General features: G+C 47.3%; 1 protein-coding gene across 1 annotated transcript in view; it reads right to left on the bottom strand.

The window, feature by feature from the left end:
• The window catches only part of LOC124019998 (exportin-1), an 80,381-nt gene that overhangs the window by 25,355 nt on the left and 34,273 nt on the right, over positions 1-20,753 (bottom strand). The window contains exons 7-14 of the mRNA XM_046335413.1: positions 14,713-14,894; positions 12,084-12,132; positions 11,007-11,126; positions 8,805-8,933; positions 8,394-8,552; positions 6,986-7,183; positions 5,852-5,990; positions 4,455-4,636 (exon numbers count right to left, since the gene is read on the bottom strand). Of these exons, the coding sequence (XP_046191369.1) occupies positions 4,455-4,636; positions 5,852-5,990; positions 6,986-7,183; positions 8,394-8,552; positions 8,805-8,933; positions 11,007-11,126; positions 12,084-12,132; positions 14,713-14,894 (1,158 nt within the window). The remainder of the gene's footprint in view (positions 1-4,454; positions 4,637-5,851; positions 5,991-6,985; positions 7,184-8,393; positions 8,553-8,804; positions 8,934-11,006; positions 11,127-12,083; positions 12,133-14,712; positions 14,895-20,753) is intronic.

Here is a 20,753-nt window from a genome sequence, read left to right as displayed (position 1 = left end):
GAGAAAGATGCTGTTCAACATTCTCCTGAAGAGAAAGATGCTGCTCAACATTCTCCTGAAGAGAAAGATGCTGCTCAACATTTTCCTGAAGAGAAAGATGCTGCTCAACAGTCTCCTGAAGAGAAAGATGCTGCTCAACAGTCTCCTGAAGAGAAAGATGCTGCTCAACATTCTCCTAAAGAGAAAGATGCTGCTCAACATTCTCCCGAAGAGAAAGCTGTTGCTCAACATTCTAAAGAGAAAGATGCTGCTCAACATTCTAAAGAGAAAGATGCTGCTCAACATTATAAAGAGAAAGATGCTGCTCAACATTCTAAAGAGAAAGATGCTGCTCAACATTCTAAAGAGAAAGATGCTGCTCATCATTCTAAAGAGAAAGATGCTGTTCAACATTGTCCTAAAGAGAAAGATGCTGCTCAACATTCTCCGGAAGAGAAAGATGCTGCTCAACATTCTCCTGAAGAGAAAGATGCTGTTCAACAGTCTCCTGAAGAGAAAGATGCTGCTCAACATTCTCCTGTCTCAGCCTCCAGTATTTATGCTGCAGTAGTTTATGTGTCGGGGGGCTAGGGTCAGTTTGTTTATCTGGAGTACTTCTCCTGTCCTATTCAGGTGTCCTGTGTGAATCTAAGTGTGCGTTCTCTAATTCTCTCCTTCTCTCTTTCTTTCTCTCTCTCGGAGGACCTGAGCCCTAGGACCATGCCCCAGGACTACCTGACATGATGACTCCTTGCTGTCCCCAGTCCACCTGGCCATGCTGCTGCTCCAGTTTCAACTGGCCTGGGCCCTAGGACCATGTCCCAGGACTACCTGACATGAGGACTCCTTGCTGTCCCCAGTCCACCTGGCCATGCTCCTGCTCCAGTTTCAACTGTTCTGCCTTACTATTATTCAACCATGCTGGTCATTTATGAACATTTGAACATCTTGGCCACGTTCTGTTATAATCTCCACCCGGCACAGCCAGAAGAGGACTGGCCACCCCACATATGCTCTCTCTAATTCTCTCTTTCTTTCTCTCTCTCGGAGGACCTGAGCCCTAGGACCGTGCCCCAGGACTACCTGACATGATGGCTCCTTGCTGTCCCCAGTCCACCTGACTGTGCTGCTGCTCCAGTTTCAACTGTTCTGCCTTATTATTATTTGACCATGCTGGTCATTTATGAACATTTGAACATCTTGGTCATGTTCTGTTATAATCTCTACCCGGCACAGCCAGAAGAGGACTGGCCACCCCACATAGCCCGGTTCCTCTCTAGGTTTCTTCCTAGGTTTTGGCCTTTCTAGGGAGTTTTTCCTAGCCACCGTGCTTTTACACCTGCATTGTTTGCTGTTTGGGGTTTTAGGCTGGGTTTCTGTACAGCACTTTGAGATATCAGCTGATGTACGAAGGGCTATATAAATAAATTTGATTTGATTTGATTTGAAGAGAAAGATGCTGCTCAACATTCTCTGGAAGAGAAAGATGCTGCTCAACATTCTCCTGAAGAGAAAGATGTTGCTCAACATTCTAAAGAGAAAGATGCTGCTCAACATTCTAAAGAGAAAGATGCTGCTCAACATTCTCCTAAAGAGAAAGATGCTGCTCAACATTCTCCTAAAGAGAAAGATGCTGCTCAACATTCTCCTAAAGAGAAAGATGCTGCTCAACATTCTCCTGAAGAGAAAGATGCTGCTCAACATTCTCCTAAAGAGAAAGATGCTGCTCAACATTCTCCTGAAGAGAAAGATGCTGTTCAACATTCTCCTGAAGAGAAAGATGCTGCTCAACATTCTCCTGAAAGAGAAGATGCTGCTCAACATTCCTGAAGAGAAAGATGCTGTTCAACATTCTCCTGAAGAGAAAGATGCTGTTCAACATTCTCCTGAAGAGAAAGATGCTGCTCAACATTCTCCTAAAAGAGAAAGATGCTGCTCAACATTCTCCTAAAGAGAAAGATGCTGCTCAACATTCTCCTAAAAAGAAAGATGCTGCTCAACATTCTCCTGAAGAGAAAGATGTTGCTCAACATTCTAAAGAGAAAGATGCTGCTCAACATTCTAAAGAGAAAGATGCTGCTCATCATTCTAAAGAGAAAGATGCTGCTCATCATTCTAAAGAGAAAGATGCTGTTCAACATTGTCCTAAAGAGAAATATGCTGCTCAACATTCTCCGGAAGAGAAAGATGCTGCTCAACATTCTCTGGAAGAGAAAGATGCTGCTCAACATTGTCCTAAAGAGAAAGATGCTGCTCAACATTCTCCTGAAGAGAAAGATGTTGCTCAACATTCTAAAGAGAAAGATGCTGCTCAACATTCTAAAGAGAAAGATGCTGCTCATCATTCTAAAGAGAAAGATGCTGCTCATCATTCTAAAGAGAAAGATGCTGCTCAACATTCTCCTAAAGAGAAAGATGCTGCTCAACATTCTCCTGAAGAGAAAGATGCTGCTCAACATTCTCCTGAAGAGAAAGATGCTGCTCAACATTCTCCTGAAGAGAAAGATGCTGCTCAACATTCTCCTGAAGAGAAAGATGCTGCTCAACATTCTCCTGAAGAGAAAGATGCTGCTCAACATTCTCCTGAAGAGAAAGATGCTGCTCAACATTCTCCTAAAGAGAAAGATGCTGCTCAACATTCTCCTGAAGAGAAAGATGCTGCTCAACATTCTCCTGAAGAGAAAGATGCTGCTCAACATTCTCCTAAAGAGAAAGATGCTGCTCAACATTCTCCTTCTCCTGAAAGAAAGATGCTGCTCAACATTCTAAAGATGCTGCTCAACATTCTCCTAAAGAGAAAGATGCTGCTCAAAGAGAAAGATGCTGCTCAACATTCTCCTAAAGAGAAAGATGCTGCTCAACATTCTCCTGAAGAGAAAGATGCTGCTCAACATTCTCCTGCTGCTCAACATTCTCCTAAAGAAAAAGATGCTGCTCAACATTCTCCTAAAGAGAAAGATGCTGCTCAACATTCTCCTAAAGAGAAAGATGCTGCTCAACATTCTCCTAAAGAGAAAGATGCTGTTCAACATTCTCCTGAAGAGAAAGATGCTGCTCAACATTCTCCTGAAGAGAAAGATGCTGCTCAACATTCTCCTGAAGAGAAAGATGCTGTTCAACATTCTCCTAAAGAGAAAGATGCTGCTCAACATTCTCCTAAAGAGAAAGATGCTGCTCAACATTCTCCTGCTGCTCAAAAAGAGAAAGATGCTGCTCAACATTCTCCTAAAGAGAAAGATGCTGCTCAACATTCTCCTGAAGAGAAAGATGTTGCTCAACATTCTAAAGAGAAAGATGCTGCTCAACATTCTAAAGAGAAAGATGCTGCTCATCATTCTAAAGAGAAAGATGCTGCTCAACATTCTCCTAAAGAGAAAGATGCTGCTCAACATTCTCCTAAAGAAAAAGATGCTGCTCAACATTCTCCTGAAGAGAAAGATGCTGCTCAACATTCTCCTAAAGAGAAAGATGCTGCTCAACATTCTCCTGAAGAGAAAGATGCTGCTCAACATTCTCCTGAAGAGAAAGATGCTGCTCAACATTCTAAAGAGAAAGATGCTGCTCAACATTCTCCTGAAGAGAAAGATGCTGCTCAACATCATTCTAAAGAGAAAGATGCTGCTCAACATTCTCCTAAAGAGAAAGATGCTGCTCAACATTCTCCTGAAAGATGCTGCTCAAATTCTCCTAAAGAGATGCTGCTCAACATTCTCCTGAAGAGAAAGATGCTGCTCAACAGTCTCCTGAAAAGAGAAAGATGCTGCTCATTCTACAGTCTCCTGAAGAGAAAGATGCTGCTCAACATTCTCCGTCTCCTTCTCTGAAGAGAAAGATGCTGCTCATTCTCTGCTGCTCAACATTCTCTCAACATTCTAAAGAGAAAGATGCTGCTCAACATTCTCTGCTAAAGAGAAAGATGCTGCTCAACATTCTCCTAAAGAAAAGATGAAAGATGCTGCTCAACATTCTCCTGAAAGAAAGATTCTGCTCAACAGTCTCCTGAAGAGAAAGATGCTGCTCAACAGTCTCCTGAAGAGAAAGATGCTGCTCAACATTCTCCTAAAGAGAAAGATGCTGCTCAACATTCTCCTAAAGAGAAAGATGCTGCTCAACATTCTCCTAAAGAGAAAGATGCTGCTCAACATTCTCCTAAAGAGAAAGATGCTGCTCAACATTCTCCTAAAGAGAAAGATGCTGCTCAACATTCTCCTAAAGAGAAAGATGCTGCTCAACATTCTAAAGAGAAAGATGCTGCTCAACATTCTAAAGAGAAAGATGCTGCTCAACATTCTCCTAAAGAGAAAGATGCTGCTCAACATTCTCCTGAAGAGAAATATGCTGCTCAACATTCTCCTGAAGAGAAAGATGCTGCTCAATATTCTCCTAAAGCCTTCTGGTCATCAACCCTCTACATGAATCCCATTTTACTCTCTTCGTTATACCGTTTTATACTTGTCCCTAGGTGGCCTCCGTACCTTGATGACTGTGACCAGGAACCTCTTCTCGTCCTCTTCGTGCATGGCTCCACTGATGGACCCTATAGCCCAGCACAGTGTGTTGAGGTTCTTCCAGGACCACTCTGTTCCGTTCACCTGGTTATGAAGCTTCTCTGTCATTATACGCTCCGTGTCTGCATAGTCCAGATGGGTCAGGTACACTAGAGAGAGAGAGAGAGAGAGAGAGAGAGAGAGAGAGAGAGAGAGAGAGAGAGAGAGAGAGAGAGAGAGAGACAGACAGACAGACAGACAGACAGACAGACAGACAGACAGACAGACAGACAGACAGACAGACAGAGGGAGAGACAGAGGGAGAGAGAGAGAGAGAGAGAGACAGAGAGGGAGAGAGACAGAGAGGGAGAGAGAGACGGAGAGAGACGGAGAGAGACAGAGAGACAGAGAGAGACAGAGAGAGAGACAGAGAGATACAGAGACAGAGACAAAGAGACAGACAGAGAGAGAGAGACAGAGGAAGAGAGAGACAGAGACACAGACAGAGAGGAGAGAGAGGAGAGACAGAGAGACAGAGAGACAGAGAGAGAGAGAGAGACAGAGACAGAGACAAAGAGACAGAGGGAGAGAGACAGAGAGAGAGAGACAGAGAGAGAGAGACAGAGACACAGAGAGACAGAGGGAGAGAGAGACAGAGACACAGAGAGAGAGAGAGACAGAGAGAGAGACAGAGAGATACAGAGACAGAGACAAAGAGACAGAGGGAGAGAGAGACAGAGGAAGAGAGAGACAGAGACACAGAGAGAGAGAGACAGAGACAGAGAGATACAGAGACAGAGAGAGAGAGAGAGAGACACAGAGAGAGAGAGACAGAGAGATACAGAGACAGAGAGAGAGAGAGAGAGAGAGAGAGAGAGAGGAGACGATAATAATAATAATAATATATGCCATATAGAGAGAGACAGAGAAGAGACAGAGACACAGAGAGAGAGAGAGAGAGAGACAGAGAGAGAGACAGAGAGAGATTTAGCAGACTCTTTTATCCAAAGCGACTTATAGTCATGTGTGCATACATTCTATGTATGCACACATGACTGTAAGATCACAGAGAGTTTAGAGTGTAGATCAAGTCAATAGACTAGGGTCCTTATTGAACATGTAGTGGTGCTGTACAGTGATGTGATGTCCACAAAGGAAACTGACAATCAGTCTAAATGTAGAAAGTCACACATAACTATTCCACCTGCTATATTCCACCTGCTGTCACACACACACACACACACACACACACACACACACACACACACACACACACACACACACACACACACACACACACACACACACACACACACACACACACACACACACACACACACACACACACACACACACACACACACACACACACACACGTGACGTACCCAGTGTCTCTCTCATGTTCTTGTAGAGGTTGATGGAGTCTGTGTCCTTCATGAACTCTCGTACCACCTCTCCCTGGTCGTTCTCCACCACCAGCACCTCCTCCGGCTTGGCCATGCGGCTCACCATCAGCAGACGCACCTGTTACCAACATCAACAGCCGTCAAGACACACAGAGAGGAACACAGACACGCAGAGAGAGAGACACAGACACACAGAGAGAAACACAGACACAGAGAGAGAGAGAAACACAGACACACAGAGAGAGAGAGACACAGACACACAGAGAGAGAGACAGACACACAGAGAGAGAGAGACACAGACACACAGAGAGAGAGACACACAGAGAGAGACACAGACACACACAGAGAGACACAGACACACAGAGAGACACAGACACACAGAGAGAAACACAGACACACAGAGAGAGAAAACACAGACACAGAGAGAGAAACACAGACACAGAGAGAGAGAGACACAGACACACAGAGAGAAACACAGACACACAGAGAGACACAGACACACAGAGAGACACAGACACACAGAGAGACACAGACACACACAGAGAGACACAGACACACACAGAGAGACACAGACACACACAGAGAGACACAGACACACAGAGAGACACAGACACACAGAGAGAAACACAGACACACAGAGAGAAACACAGACACACAGAGAGAGAGACACAGACACACACAGAGAGAGAGAAACACAGACACAGAGAGACACAGACACACAGAGAGAAACACAGACACACAGAGAGACACAGACACAGAGAGCGAGAGACACAGACACAGAGAGCGAGAGACACAGACACAGAGAGCGAGAGACACAGACACACAGAGAGAGAGACACAGACACACAGAGAGAGAGACACAGACACAGAGAGCGAGAGACACAGACACACAGACGGAGACACAGAGAGACACACACACTGACTACACACACACACTTCATGCCAACAAATTCTCTGGACCACACACTCTTGACCATGTGCCAACAAATTCTCTCCCTCTCCGCTCGCTCTCAAATACACACTGTGACCCCCAGAGAGCAAGAGTGTGAGTGTGTGTCTGTCTGTCAGCCAGTCAGCCAGTCTCCCAGTCAGTCCGGCCTGTCTGTCTGGTCACCTTGGAGAGTACAGGCAGGTAGAGCTGTCTGCGAGGAGGGACATCAAAGTGTTGTGATCCAGACAGCAGGGGGGAGGTGGAGGTGGAGAAGGGACTCTCCCTGTAAAGCTCTGCAGCCAGGTGGTTCCAGTACTCCAGACAGATCTTAAAGATCTCTGTCTCCTCCACCTCAGACACCAGCAGCATGTAGTGGAGAGCCTGGAGGAGGAGAGGAGATGAGGAGGAGGGGGAGGAGGAGAGAGAGGAGGAGAGGAGGAGGAGTAGGAGGATAGAGAGGAGAGGAGGTGGGGAGAGAGAGGGGAGGAGAGGAGGGAGAGGAGGGGGGGGGAGAGAGGAGAGAGAGAGGTGAGGAGAGAGAGGAGAGAGAGGGGAGGGAGAGGTGGGGAGAGAGGGAGGAGAGGAGAGAGAGAGGAGGAGGGTGGGGAGGAGGGGGAGAGAGAGAGTGTTTAGTGGTTTTCAGAGAGAGAGAGAGAGAGAGAGAGAGAGAGAGAGAGAGAGAGAGAGAGGAGAGAGAGAGAGAGAGAGAGAGGGGAGGTGGGAGGAGAGGAGAAGAGAGAGAGGAGGATGTGGGGGGAGGGGAGAGGAGGGGGAGGAGGGGGAGGAGGGAGGGGTTACTTGTTTAATTTGAAGGATCTGTTTTGTATATTTAGTGTTTAGTGGTTTTAAACATGTCCTTCTTCTCCACTTTCCAACCCAGTCCCAGGATGTAACCATGTCCCACCCAGTCCCAGGATGTAAATGTCCCACCCAGTCCTTTTCCTATGTCCCACCCAGTCCCAGGATGTAACTATGTCCCACCCAGTCCCAGGATGTAACCATGTCCCACCCAGTCCCAGGATGTAACCATGTCCTCTTCTTCTCCACTATGTCCCACCCAGTCCCAGGATGTAACCATGTCCCACCCAGTCCCAGGATGTAACCATGTCCTCTTCTTCTCCACTATGTCCCACCCAGTCCCAGGATGTAACCATGTCCCACCCAGTCCCAGGATGTAACCATGTCCTCTTCTTCTCCACTATGTCCCACCCAGTCCCAGGATGTAACCATGTCCTCTTCTTCTCCACTATGTCCCACCCAGTCCCAGGATGTAACCATGTCCTCTACTTCTCCACTATGTCCCACCCAGTCCCAGGATGTAACCATGTCCTCTTCTTCTCCACTATGTCCCACCCAGTCCCAGGATGTAACCATGTCCTCTTCTTCTCCACTATGTCCCACCCAGTCCCAGGATGTAACCATGTCCCACCCAGTCCCAGGATGTAACCATGTCCCACCCAGTCCCAGGATGTAACCATGTCCCACCCAGTCCCAGGATGTAACCAGTGGGCTTAAATAAACTAAGCCCAGCAGTGTTCAGGAAATGAGAAAAGAGTTGTTTTGTGAGAAACTGCTGCGGTATGTTTCTCACCTCCATCAGTGTCTCTCGGAGGTTGGGCCTCTTCTCGATGAGCTGACCGTGCTCCTTCAGGAAGGTGCAGAGGAACAGGCTGAGGTTCTGGATGAAGTTCTGCTCGTCATCCTTACCGTTGGAGTACGCCAGACGAATGTTGGTGTTCAGGGGAAGCATCTGGGGGGGGAGACGGAGAATAGGAATGGATGATTGACTGGACAGTCTGTGTGTGTGTGTGTGTGTGTGTGTTACATTTGTTGGCAACAGTGGGATCCACACCTGCCTGGAGCACTGTGTGTGTGTGTGTGTGTGTGTGTGTGTGTGTGTGTGTGTGTGTGTGTGTGTGTGTGTGTGTGTGTGTGTGTGTGTGTGTGTGTGTGTGTGTGTGTGTGTGTGTGTGTGTGTGTGTGTGTGTGTGTATACACACACCTGTTTGAGTTGACACATGGTAAGCGTGAAGAGGTTGACAAACTGCTCCTCGTATTGGCTGACACTGACGCCGGCGATCTCCGTCAGACACTTCAACGTCACGTTGCGGAACATCGGCACGTTCAGGAACTACAGAATCAATCAACCAATCAAATGTATTTATACATCCCTTCGTACATCAGCTGATATCTCAAAGTGCTGTACAGAAACCCAGCCTAAAACCCCAAACAGCAAGCAATGCAGGTGTAGAAGCACGGTGGCTAGGAAAAACTCCCTAGAAAGGCCAGAACCTAGGAAGAAACCTAGAGAGGAACCAGGCTCTGAGGGGTGGCCAGTCCTCTTCTGGCTGTGCTGGGTAGAGAGGAACCAGGCTCTGAGGGGTGGCCAGTCCTCTCCTGGCTGTACAGGGTAGAGAGGAGCCGGGCTCTGAGGGGTGGCCAGTCCTCTCCTGGCTGTACAGGGTAGAGAGGAACCAGGCTCTGAGGGGTGGCCAGTCCTCTTCTGGCTGTACTGGGTAGAGAGGAACCAGGCTCTGAGGGGTGGCCAGTCCTCTTCTGGCTGTACTGGCCAGGCTCTGAGGGGTGGCCAGTCCTCTTCTGGCTGTACTGGGTAGAGAGGAACCAGGCTCTGAGGGGTGGCCAGTCCTCTTCTGGCTGTACTTGGTAGAGAGGAACCAGGCTCTGAGGGGTGGCCAGTCCTCTCCTGGCTGTACTTGGTAGAGAGGAACCAGGCTCTGAGGGGTGGCCAGTCCTCTTCTGGCTGTACTGGGTAGAGAGGAACCAGGCTCTGAGGGGTGGCCAGTCCTCTTCTGGCTGTACTGGGTAGAGAGGAACCAGGCTCTGAGGGGTGGCCAGTCCTCTTCTGGCTGTACTTGGTAGAGAGGAACCAGGCTCTGAGGGGTGGCCAGTCCTCTCCTGGCTGTACTTGGTAGAGAGGAACCAGGCTCTGAGGGGTGGCCAGTCCTCTTCTGGCTGTACTGGGTAGAGAGGAACCAGGCTCTGAGGGGTGGCCAGTCCTCTCCTGGCTGTACTTGGTAGAGAGGAACCAGGCTCTGAGGGGTGGCCAGTCCTCTTCTGGCTGTACTGGGTAGAGAGGAACCAGGCTCTGAGGGGTGACCAGTCCTCTCCTGGCTGTACTGGGTAGAGAGGAACCAGGCTCTGAGGGGTGACCAGTCCTCTCCTGGCTAAATGCTCCCAGAAATGGATTTATAATTGAGGAATCCCTCATATTCTCCATTAACTGTCCAGGGTTATATTCATTAGGAGCCAAACAGAAGAAAACAGATTGAAATGCGTGTTTTCCGTTGCAATATGATTTGCCACGATCGGTCTGCTTGACCTGAAGAATACGACCCACGTGTTGGCGAGAGAAGTCCAAAACAAGCCATACCAAGCCCTAGACCACCTCAAGAGGTGCAGGTTTTGGTTTTAGCCCCTAGCACTACACAGCTGATTCAAATAATTAAAGTTTGATGATTCGTTGATTATTTGAGTCAGCTGTGTCGTGTTCGGGGCTAAAGTTCACCCCTTCGGGTCCCCAGGACCGAGTTTGGAAAACACTGTCCTACACTCTAAAAAGGATTGGTATTTGCAATATGGCAATAGCTTAACCTTGTCCTCTGGTAGTAATGGAGAGTTTCCATCTGGCCTATCTAGCTACACAAGGGCCTAGGAAATGGGATGGTTTAGACCCAGATGAGAACACAGAGAGAGACACGAGAGAGAGCGAGACAGAGAGAATGAGACAGAGAGAACGAGACAGAGAGAACGAGAGAGAGCGAGACAGACAGAGAGAGAGCGAGACAGACAGAGAGATAGCGAGACAGACAGAGAGCGCGAGACAGACAGAGAGCGCGAGACAGACAGAGAGCGGGAGACAGACAGAGAGAGAGACAGAGAGAGAGAGAGAGAGAGAGAGAGAGAGAGAGAGAGAGAACAGAGAGAGAGAGACAGAGAGAGCGAGACAGAGCGTGACAGAGAGAGACAGAGTGCGAGACAGAGTGCGAGACAGAGTGCGAGACAGAGTGCGAGACAGAGAGAGACAGAGTGCGAGACAGAGAGCGAGACAGAGCGAGACAGAGAGAGAGAGCACGAGACAGAGAGAGAGCACGAGACAGAGAGAGAGCACGAGACAGAGAGACAGAGCGAGACAGAGAGAGAGAGAGAGAGACAGGGAGAGAGAGACAGACAGAGAGGTATCTACCTTGTAGACGAGTGTGCTGATGAGTTTGGTCTCGAAAATGTACCCCAGAGGAATCCAGTTGAGAAACCTCAGCAGCGTTTCTAGAGTGGCGTGGACCAGTGGTGCATTCTGGGAATTCTCCTGGAGAACAGAACATACAAACAGTGGAGGGGAGATGAGGAAAAGTGTCTGATGTTTATGTCCTCTGTAACTCAGTTGGTAGAGCACAGAGCTTGTACCACCAGGGTAGTGGGTTTGATTCCCAAAACCACCCATATATAATATGCATGCAGCATGGCTGTTCGTCTCTTTGGATAAAAGCGTCTGCTAAATGGCATATATTATTTAAGCAATAAGGCCCGAGGGGGGTTGTGGTATATGGCCGATATACCACGGCTAAGTGCTGTTCTTATCCACGGCTAAGGGCTGTTCTTAAGCACGACACAACGTGGAGTGCCTGGATACAGTCCTTAGCCGTGGTATATTAGAATATATTCTGAGGTAAAGGAAGAGGCTGCACATACCATGACAAACTGGCAGAGCTGGAATATCTATAATAAACTGGTCTGAGGTAAAGGAAGAGGCTGCACGTACCATGACAAACTGGCATAGCTGGAATATATATAATAAACTGGTCTGAGGTAAAGAAGGGGCTGCACGTACCATGACAAACTGGCAGAGCTGGAATATCTATAATAAACTGGTCTGAGGTAAAGGAAGAGGCTTAACGTACCATGACAAACTGGCAGAGCTGGAATATCTATAATAAACTGGTCTGAGGTAAAGGAAGAGGCTTAACGTACCATGACAAACTGGCAGAGCTGGAATATCTATAATAAACTGGTCTGAGGTAAAGGAAGAGGCTTACGTACCATGACAAACTGGCAGAGCTGAATATCTATAATAAACTGGTCAGAAAGCTGGAATATCTATAATAAACTGGTCTGAGGTAAAGGAAGAGGCTTAACGTACCATGACAAACTGGCATAGCTGGAATATCTATAATAAACTGGTCTGAGGTAAAGGAAGATGACAAACTGGCAGAGCTGGAATATCTATAATAAACTGGTCTGAGGTAAAGGAAGAGGCTTAACGTACCATGACAAACTGGCAGAGCTGGAATATCTGGGAGAATTCGTTGCACATGCTGAAAGAGAGGCATAGTGAGTGTTACGACAGAGTCTCGATTTGACTTCCATTACTTCCATTTGTCTTCCAGGGTCATAGGAGGACAGCATAGCTCATACCAGACAAGGACAACTCCTGGTTCTGTGGTGCAGACATTCTGGCCTATTGATTGTGGTGAGAGTTTTATCAGTCTCTGAGATATGTAGGGCATCACTGTCTGAGGTGCAGACCAGGGGCGCGTTCCAGGGGGTCTTTACTGCAGTCACGCTGCACTGCTGATCAGATCTCAAGATCCACATTGATATGAAAACCCTACCAAGGGAGCAGGCACACTACACATATCAGAAAACCACAATGTTTGAAGTTCTAGTCTTTTCTCAGCTATACGAACAGCTGTTGGTAGAGCAGGGTACTAACAGCTGTTGGTAGAGCAGGGTACTAACAGCTGTTGGTAGAGCCTGGTACTAACAGCTGTTGGTAGAGCAGGGTACTAACAGCTGTTGGTAGAGCAGGGTACTAACAGCTGTTGGTAGAGCAGGGTACTAACAGCTGTTGGTAGAGCCTGGTACTAACAGCTGTTGGTAGAGCAGGGTACTAACAGCTGTTGGTAGAGCAGGGTACTAACAGCTGTTGGTAGAGCAGGGTACTAACAGCTGTTGGTAGAGCAGGGTACTAACAGCTGTTGGTAGAGCAGGGTACTATCAGCTGTTGGTAGAGCAGGGTACTATCAGCTGTTGGTAGAGCAGGGTACTATCAGCTGTTGGTAGAGCAGGGTACTGTTGGTAGAGCAGCTGTTGGTAGAGCAGGGTACTAACAGCTGTTGGTAGAGCAGGGTACTAACAGCTGTTGGTAGAGCAGGGTACTAACAGCTGTTGGTAGAGCAGGGGGTACTAACAGCTGTTGGTAGAGCAGGGTACTATCAGCTGTTGGTAGAGCTGCTGTTGGTAGAGCAGGGTACTAACAGCTGTTGGTAGAGCAGCTGGGTACTAACAGCTGTTGGTAGAGCAGGGTACTATCAGCTGTTGGTAGAGCAGGGTACTATCAGCTGTTGGTAGAGCAGGGTACTATCAGCTGTTGGTAGAGCAGGGTACTAACAGCTGTTGGTAGAGCAGGGTACTATCAGCTGTTGGTAGAGCAGGGTACTAGGCTGTAGAGCTACTACAGCTGTTGGTAGAGCAGGGTACTAACAGCTGTTGGTAGAGCAGGGTACTAACAGCTGTTGGTAGAGCAGGGTACTAACAGCTGTTGGTAGAGCAGAGCTGTTGGTAGAGCAGGGTACTAACAGCTGTTGGTAGAGCAGGGTACTAACAGCTGTTGGTAGAGCAGGGTACTATCAGCTGTTGGTAGAGCAGGGTACTAACAGCTGTTGGTAGAGCAGGGTACTAACAGCTGTTGGTAGAGCAGGGTACTAACAGCTGTTGGTAGAGCAGGGTACTATCAGCTGTTGGTAGAGCAGGGTACTATCAGCTGTTGGTAGAGCAGGGTACTATCAGCTGTTGGTAGAGCAGGGTACTATCAGCTGTTGGTAGAGCAGGGTACTAACAGCTGTTGGTAGTACTAACAGCTGTTGGTAGCTGTTGGTAGAGCAGGGTACTAACAGCTGTTGGTAGAGCAGGGTACTAACAGCTGTTGGTAGAGCAGGGTACTAACAGCTGTTGGTAGAGCAGGGTACTAACAGCTGTTGGTAGAGCAGGGTACTAACAGCTGTTGGTAGAGCAGGGTACTAACAGCTGTTGGTAGAGCAGGGTACTAACAGCTGTTGGTAGAGCAGGGTACTAACAGCTGTTGGTAGAGCAGGGTACTAACAGCTGTTGGTAGAGCAGGGTACTAACAGCTGTTGGTAGAGCAGGGTACTAACAGCTGTTGGTAGAGCAGGGTACTAACAGCTGTTGGTAGAGCAGGGTACTAACAGCTGTTGGTAGAGCAGGGTACTAACAGCTGTTGGTAGAGCAGGGTACTAACAGCTGTTGGTAGAGCAGGGTACTAACAGCTGTTGGTAGAGCAGGGTACTAACAGCTGTTGGTAGAGCAGGGTACTAACAGCTGTTGGTAGAGCAGGGTACTAACAGCTGTTGGTAGAGCCTGGCTGTTGGTAGAGCAGGGTACTAACAGCTGTTGGTAGAGCAGGGTACTAACAGCTGTTGGTAGAGCAGGGTACTAACAGCTGTTGGTAGAGCAGGGTACTACTAACAGCTGTTGGTAGCTGTTGGTAGAGCAGGGTACTAACAGCTGTTGGTAGAGCAGGGTACTAACAGCTGTTGGTAGAGCAGGGTACTAACAGCTGTTGGTAGAGCAGGGTACTAACAGCTGTTGGTAGAGCAGGGTACTAACAGCTGTTGGTAGAGCAGGGTACTAACAGCTGTTGGTAGAGCAGGGTACTAACAGCTGTTGGTAGAGCAGGGTACTAACAGCTGTTGGTAGAGCAGGGTACTATCAGCTTTGAGGTGCTTTCCGCATATAAGGAAAATGTATACACACATGACTAAGTGGCTTTGGATCAATGCGTCTGCTAAATGGTGTATATATAAATATAATATATATAAATATTAGAAATGTAAAAAATGTGCTATGTTAAGATATACAGTATATGAATATATTACCTGTCTTTGAGGTGCTTGGCCTTGACCTGGGTCATCTGTCCACTAGAGAAGTCAAACACCTCCTCACTGAGCAGCTTGAGAATGATCATGTTGTTCTGACAGAGGCTCTCGCTGGTGCGGCTGGCTCCCACGATGTCACTGATGAACGTGGGCCAGTGCTTGGGCCACTCCTGCTTCAGGATCTGGAGGGAAAGGAGGAGGGGTTTACACACACAGTAATATAAACAATCAGTCATACATGCAAACACACACACACTCACACAATACACACACTCACACAATACAGACAATACACACAATACACACAATACAGACATACTGTAGGTACACACACACCCACACACACACACACAATACAGACATACTGTAGGTACACACACACCACACACACACACACACACCCACCCACACACAATACAGACATACTGTAGGTGTACACACACACACACACACACACAATACAGACATACTGTAGGTACACACACACACAATACAGACATACTGTAGGTACACACACACACAATACAGACATACTGTAGGTACACACACACACACATACAGACATACTGTAGGTACACACACACACACACACACACACACACACACACACACACACACACACACACACACACACACACACACACACACACACACACACACACACACACACACACACAATACAGACATACTGTAGGTACACACACACACAATACAGACATACAATAGGTACACACACACACACCCACTGTAGGTACACACACACACACCCACACACAATACAGACATACTGTAGGTACACACACACACACACAATACAGACATACTGTAGGTACACACACACACACACACACACACACAGACATACTGTAGGTACACACACACACACACACACACACACACACGTACACACGTACAGGTACACACACACACACACACACACACACACACACACACACACACAGACACACACACACACACACACACACACACACACACACACACACACACACACAATACAGACACTGTACACACACACACACACACACACACACACACACACACACACACACACACACACACACACACACACACACACACACACACACACACACACACACACACACACACACACACACACACACACACACACACACACACACACACACACACACACACACACACACACACACACACACACACACACACACACACACACACACACACACACACACACACACACACACACACACACACACACACACACACACACACTTAGGTTTGAACCTGTTGTCGTCACACCACCAGACTACTGTGTCCTCAGAAAGTGATCAGACCCCTTGACCTTTTCCACATGTTGTTGTGTTACAGCCTGAATTTAAAATGAAGCAAATTTAGATTTTTTTTTTGTCATCGTGTTTTTCTACAAGTTAATAAAAAAAAATGTGAAGCTGAAATGTCTGGAGTCAATAAGTATTAAACCCATTTGTTATGTCAAGCCTAAAGTTCAGGAGTAAACATGTGATTAACAAGTCACATAGTAAGTTGGATGGATTCACTCTGTCTGCAGTACTAGTGTTCAACATGATTTTGTAATAACTACCTCATCTCTGTAACCCACACATACAATTATCTATAAGGTCCCTCAGTCGAGCTGTGAATTACAAACACAGATTCAACCACAAGACCAGGGAGGTTTTCCAATACCTCACAAACATGGGCACCTATTGGTAGATGGGCAAAAACATGTTTTTAACTGACACTGAATACCCTTTAAGCATGGTGAAGTTATAATAATAATAATATATGCCATTTAGCAGACGCTTTTATCCAAAGCGACTTACAGTCATGTGTGCATACATTCTACGTATGGGTGGTCCCGGGGATCGAACCCACTACCCTGGCGTTACAAGCGACATGCTCTACCAACTGAGCTACAGAAGGACCACAAGTTATTAATTACACTGGATGGTGTATCAATACACCCAGTCACTACACAGATACAGGCGTCCTTCCTAACTCAGTTGCCGGAGAGGAAGGAAACCTCTCGGGGATTTCACCATGAGGCCAATGGTGACTTTAAAACAGTAGCCAAGTTACAGTTTTGACTTAAATTTTAAAAATAATAATGGTCAAATATTGTACAATGCAGGTGAGTCACCCAGAAAGACTCTCAACTGTAACCACTGCCAAAGGTGATTTTAACATGTATTGACTCAGAGGTGTGAATACTTATGGATATGAGATATTTCTGTATTTAATTTTTAAATAAAGGCGCACAAGATTCAACACAATACTACCTCCAATAGAAGTCCAATGTTTTACAAAACATGTCAGCTGATACAGGATAAATGGTCTGGTCCAGCTTCATAACTGGGTTGGTTATATGCTGCTACTCTGTGTTGTCCTCCACTCAATATTTATTTTGGGTTTCACTACAGTGCTTGTAATGACTGTGTGTTTGTCTTCTTATAATTATGTACCAGCTAATAGGATTTATTTGATGTTTTCTATATATAATAATAATAATATAATAATATAATATAATGCGAGTTTAGTTTTGTCCTCTAAATGTCCCATTCAACAATACAATGAATGTCAATGTTTGTGTCTCTTGTCTTCTTTGTATTATTATTGGAAAATAGTAAACATATTATACAAAAACGAAATGTTTTCACTTTGTCATTATGGGGTATTGTGTGTAGATGGGTGAGATTTAAAAAAAATATATATATTATTTAATAAATTTTGAATTCAGGCTGTAATAACAAAATGTGGAATAAGTCAAGGGGTATGAATACCCTGTGTGCAACACACACACACACACACACACACACACACACACACACACACACACACACACACACACACACACACACACACACACACACACACACACACACACACACACACACACACACACACACACACACACACACACACACACACACACACACAGTACTGTAGATATGTGGTAGTGGTGAATTATGGTCCTGAGGACACACAGTGTGTTGTGAAATCTGTGAATGTATTGTAATGTTTTGAAATGGTATAAACTGCCTTAATTTATCTGGACCCCAGGAAGAGGATCCATAATAAATACAAACCCCTTTCTGAAGGCTCTGTACCATAGCTTGCTGTGCTAAAGCCTATAGCCATTATTAGTTCTGGGAGCTAATGCTGTTCTCAGGGAAGGTTACTCATTCCTTAATAAGTGTGTGATTCACCAAACTACCACCCTTACTTACACACACACACCCTTACGTACAACCCCCCTTACACACCCCCCCACACACACACTCCCTCCCTCACACACACACACACCCTTACGTACAACCCCCCTTACACACCCCCCCACACACACACTCCCTCCCTCACACACACACCACCCCTTACGTACAACCCCCTTACACACCCCCCCACACACACACTCCCTCCCTCACACACACACACACCCTTACGTACAACCCCCTTACACACCCCCACACACACACTCCCTCCCTCACACACACACACACCCTTACGTACAACCCCCTTACACACCCCCCACACACACACTCCCTCCCTCACACACACACACACCCTTACGTACAACCCCCTTACACACCCCCCACACACACACCCTCCCTCACACTCACACACACACACACCCATACGTACAACCCCCTTACACACCCCCCCCACACACACACTCCCTCCCTCACACACACACACACCCTTACGTACAACCCCCTTACACACCCCCCACACACACACTCCCTCCCTCACACACACACACACCCTTACGTACAACCCCCTTACACACCCCCCACACACACACTCCCTCCCTCACACACACACACACCACTTATACGTACAACCCCCACACACCCCACACACACACACTCACCACACACACACACACACACACACACACACACACACTCACTGACACACACCACTGACACACACACACACACACACACACACACACACACACACACACACACACCCTTACGTACAACCCCCACTACACACCCCCCACACACACACACACACACACACACACCCCCACACACACACACACACACACACACACACACACACACACACACACACACACACTCACCACACACACACACCCCCTCCCTCACACCCCTCCCACCTGTCAGAGCAGTCAGTAGATGCTGAGACACTCTGACCTGGTTGGTCTCTTCAGGACAAAACAACATCAGCTGACGCAGGCACACTGACTCACACTCAATGACACAGAGACTCATGCAGCTACAGTCAGCTGTACACACACATGATACACACGTATGAATAAACACACACACACACACACACACACACACACACACACACACACACACACACACACACACACACACACACACACACACACACACACACACACACACACACACACACACACACAGATTGGAGGACTCTTGCCCAGATGAAGCTGAGCAGCACACCTGAGTCCTAGTTATAAAGCGAGCATCCTAGTTCATTCATTCACAGACAGGAGAACAGCAATGTTAATAGGTACACACACTCACTGTCTCACTCACAGTCTCACTCACTCACTGACAGTCTCACTCACTCAGTGACAGACTCACTCACTCACTCACTCACTCACTCACTCACTCACTCACTCACTCACTCACTCACTGTCTCACTCACTGACTGTCTCACTCACTCACTCACTCACTGTCTCACTCACTCACTGACTCACTCACTCACTCACTGACTCACTCACTCACTCACTGACTGGCTCACTCACTCACTGACTGTCTCACTCACTCACTGACTGTCTCACTCACTCACTGACTGTCTCACTCACTCACTGTCTCACTCACTCACTGTCTCACTCACTCACTGACTCACTCACTCACTGACTCACTCACTCACTCACTCACTCACTCACTCACTCACTCACTCACTCACTCACTCACTCACTCACTCACTCACTCTCACTCACTCACTCACTCACTCACTGTCTCACTCACTCACTGTCTCACTCACTGTCTCACTCACTGTCTCACTCACTCACTCACTGTCTCACTCACTCACTGTCTCACTCACTCACTCACTCACTCACTGTCTCACTCACTCTCACTCACTGTCTCACTCACTCACTGTCTCACTCACTCACTGTCTCACTCACTCACTGTCTCACTCACTCACTGTCTCACTCACTCACTCACTCACTCACTCACTCACTCACTCACTCACTCACTCACTCACTCACTGTCTCACTCACTCACTCACTGTCTCACTGTCTCACTCACTGTCTCACTGTCTCACTCACTCACTGTCTCACTCACTCACTGTCTCACTCACTCACTGTCTCACTCACTCACTCACTCACTCACTGTCTCACTCACTCACTCACTGTCTCACTCACTCACTCACTCACTCACTCACTCACTCACTCACTCACTCACTCACTCACTCACTCACTCACTCACTCACTGTCTCACTCACTCACTCACTCACTCACTCACTCACTCACTGTCTCACTGTCTCACTCACTCACTGTCTCACTCACTCACTGTCTCACTCACTCACTGTCTCACTCACTCTCACTGTCTCACTCACTGTCTCACTCACTGACTCTCACTCACTGACTGTCTCACTCACTGACTGTCTCACTCACTCCTCACTGTCTCACTCACTCACTGTCTCACTCACTCTCACTCACTCACTCTCACTCACTCACTGACTGTCTCACTCATATTACTCACTGTCTCACTCACTCACTCACTGTCTCACTCACTGACTCACTGTCTCACTCACTGACTCACTGTCTCAACAGGATCACTCACTCACTGACTCACTCACTGACTCACTCACTCACTGGATCTCACTCACTGTCTCACTCACTGACTCACTGACTCACTCACTCACTCACTCACTCACTCACTCACTCACTCACTCACTCACTGTCTCACTCACTCACTGACTCACTCACTGACTGTCAACTCACTGTCTCACTGTCTCACAGAAACACTCACTCACTCACTGTCTCACTCACTGTCTCACTGACTCTCTCACTCACT

The sequence above is a fragment of the Oncorhynchus gorbuscha genome, unplaced genomic scaffold, assembly GCF_021184085.1.
Source record: "Oncorhynchus gorbuscha isolate QuinsamMale2020 ecotype Even-year unplaced genomic scaffold, OgorEven_v1.0 Un_scaffold_745, whole genome shotgun sequence".
In the NCBI taxonomy this organism is placed as follows: domain Eukaryota; kingdom Metazoa; phylum Chordata; class Actinopteri; order Salmoniformes; family Salmonidae; genus Oncorhynchus; species Oncorhynchus gorbuscha.
The sequence above is the reverse complement of the archived record's forward strand: the minus strand, read 5'-3'. Positions and strand labels throughout refer to the sequence as shown.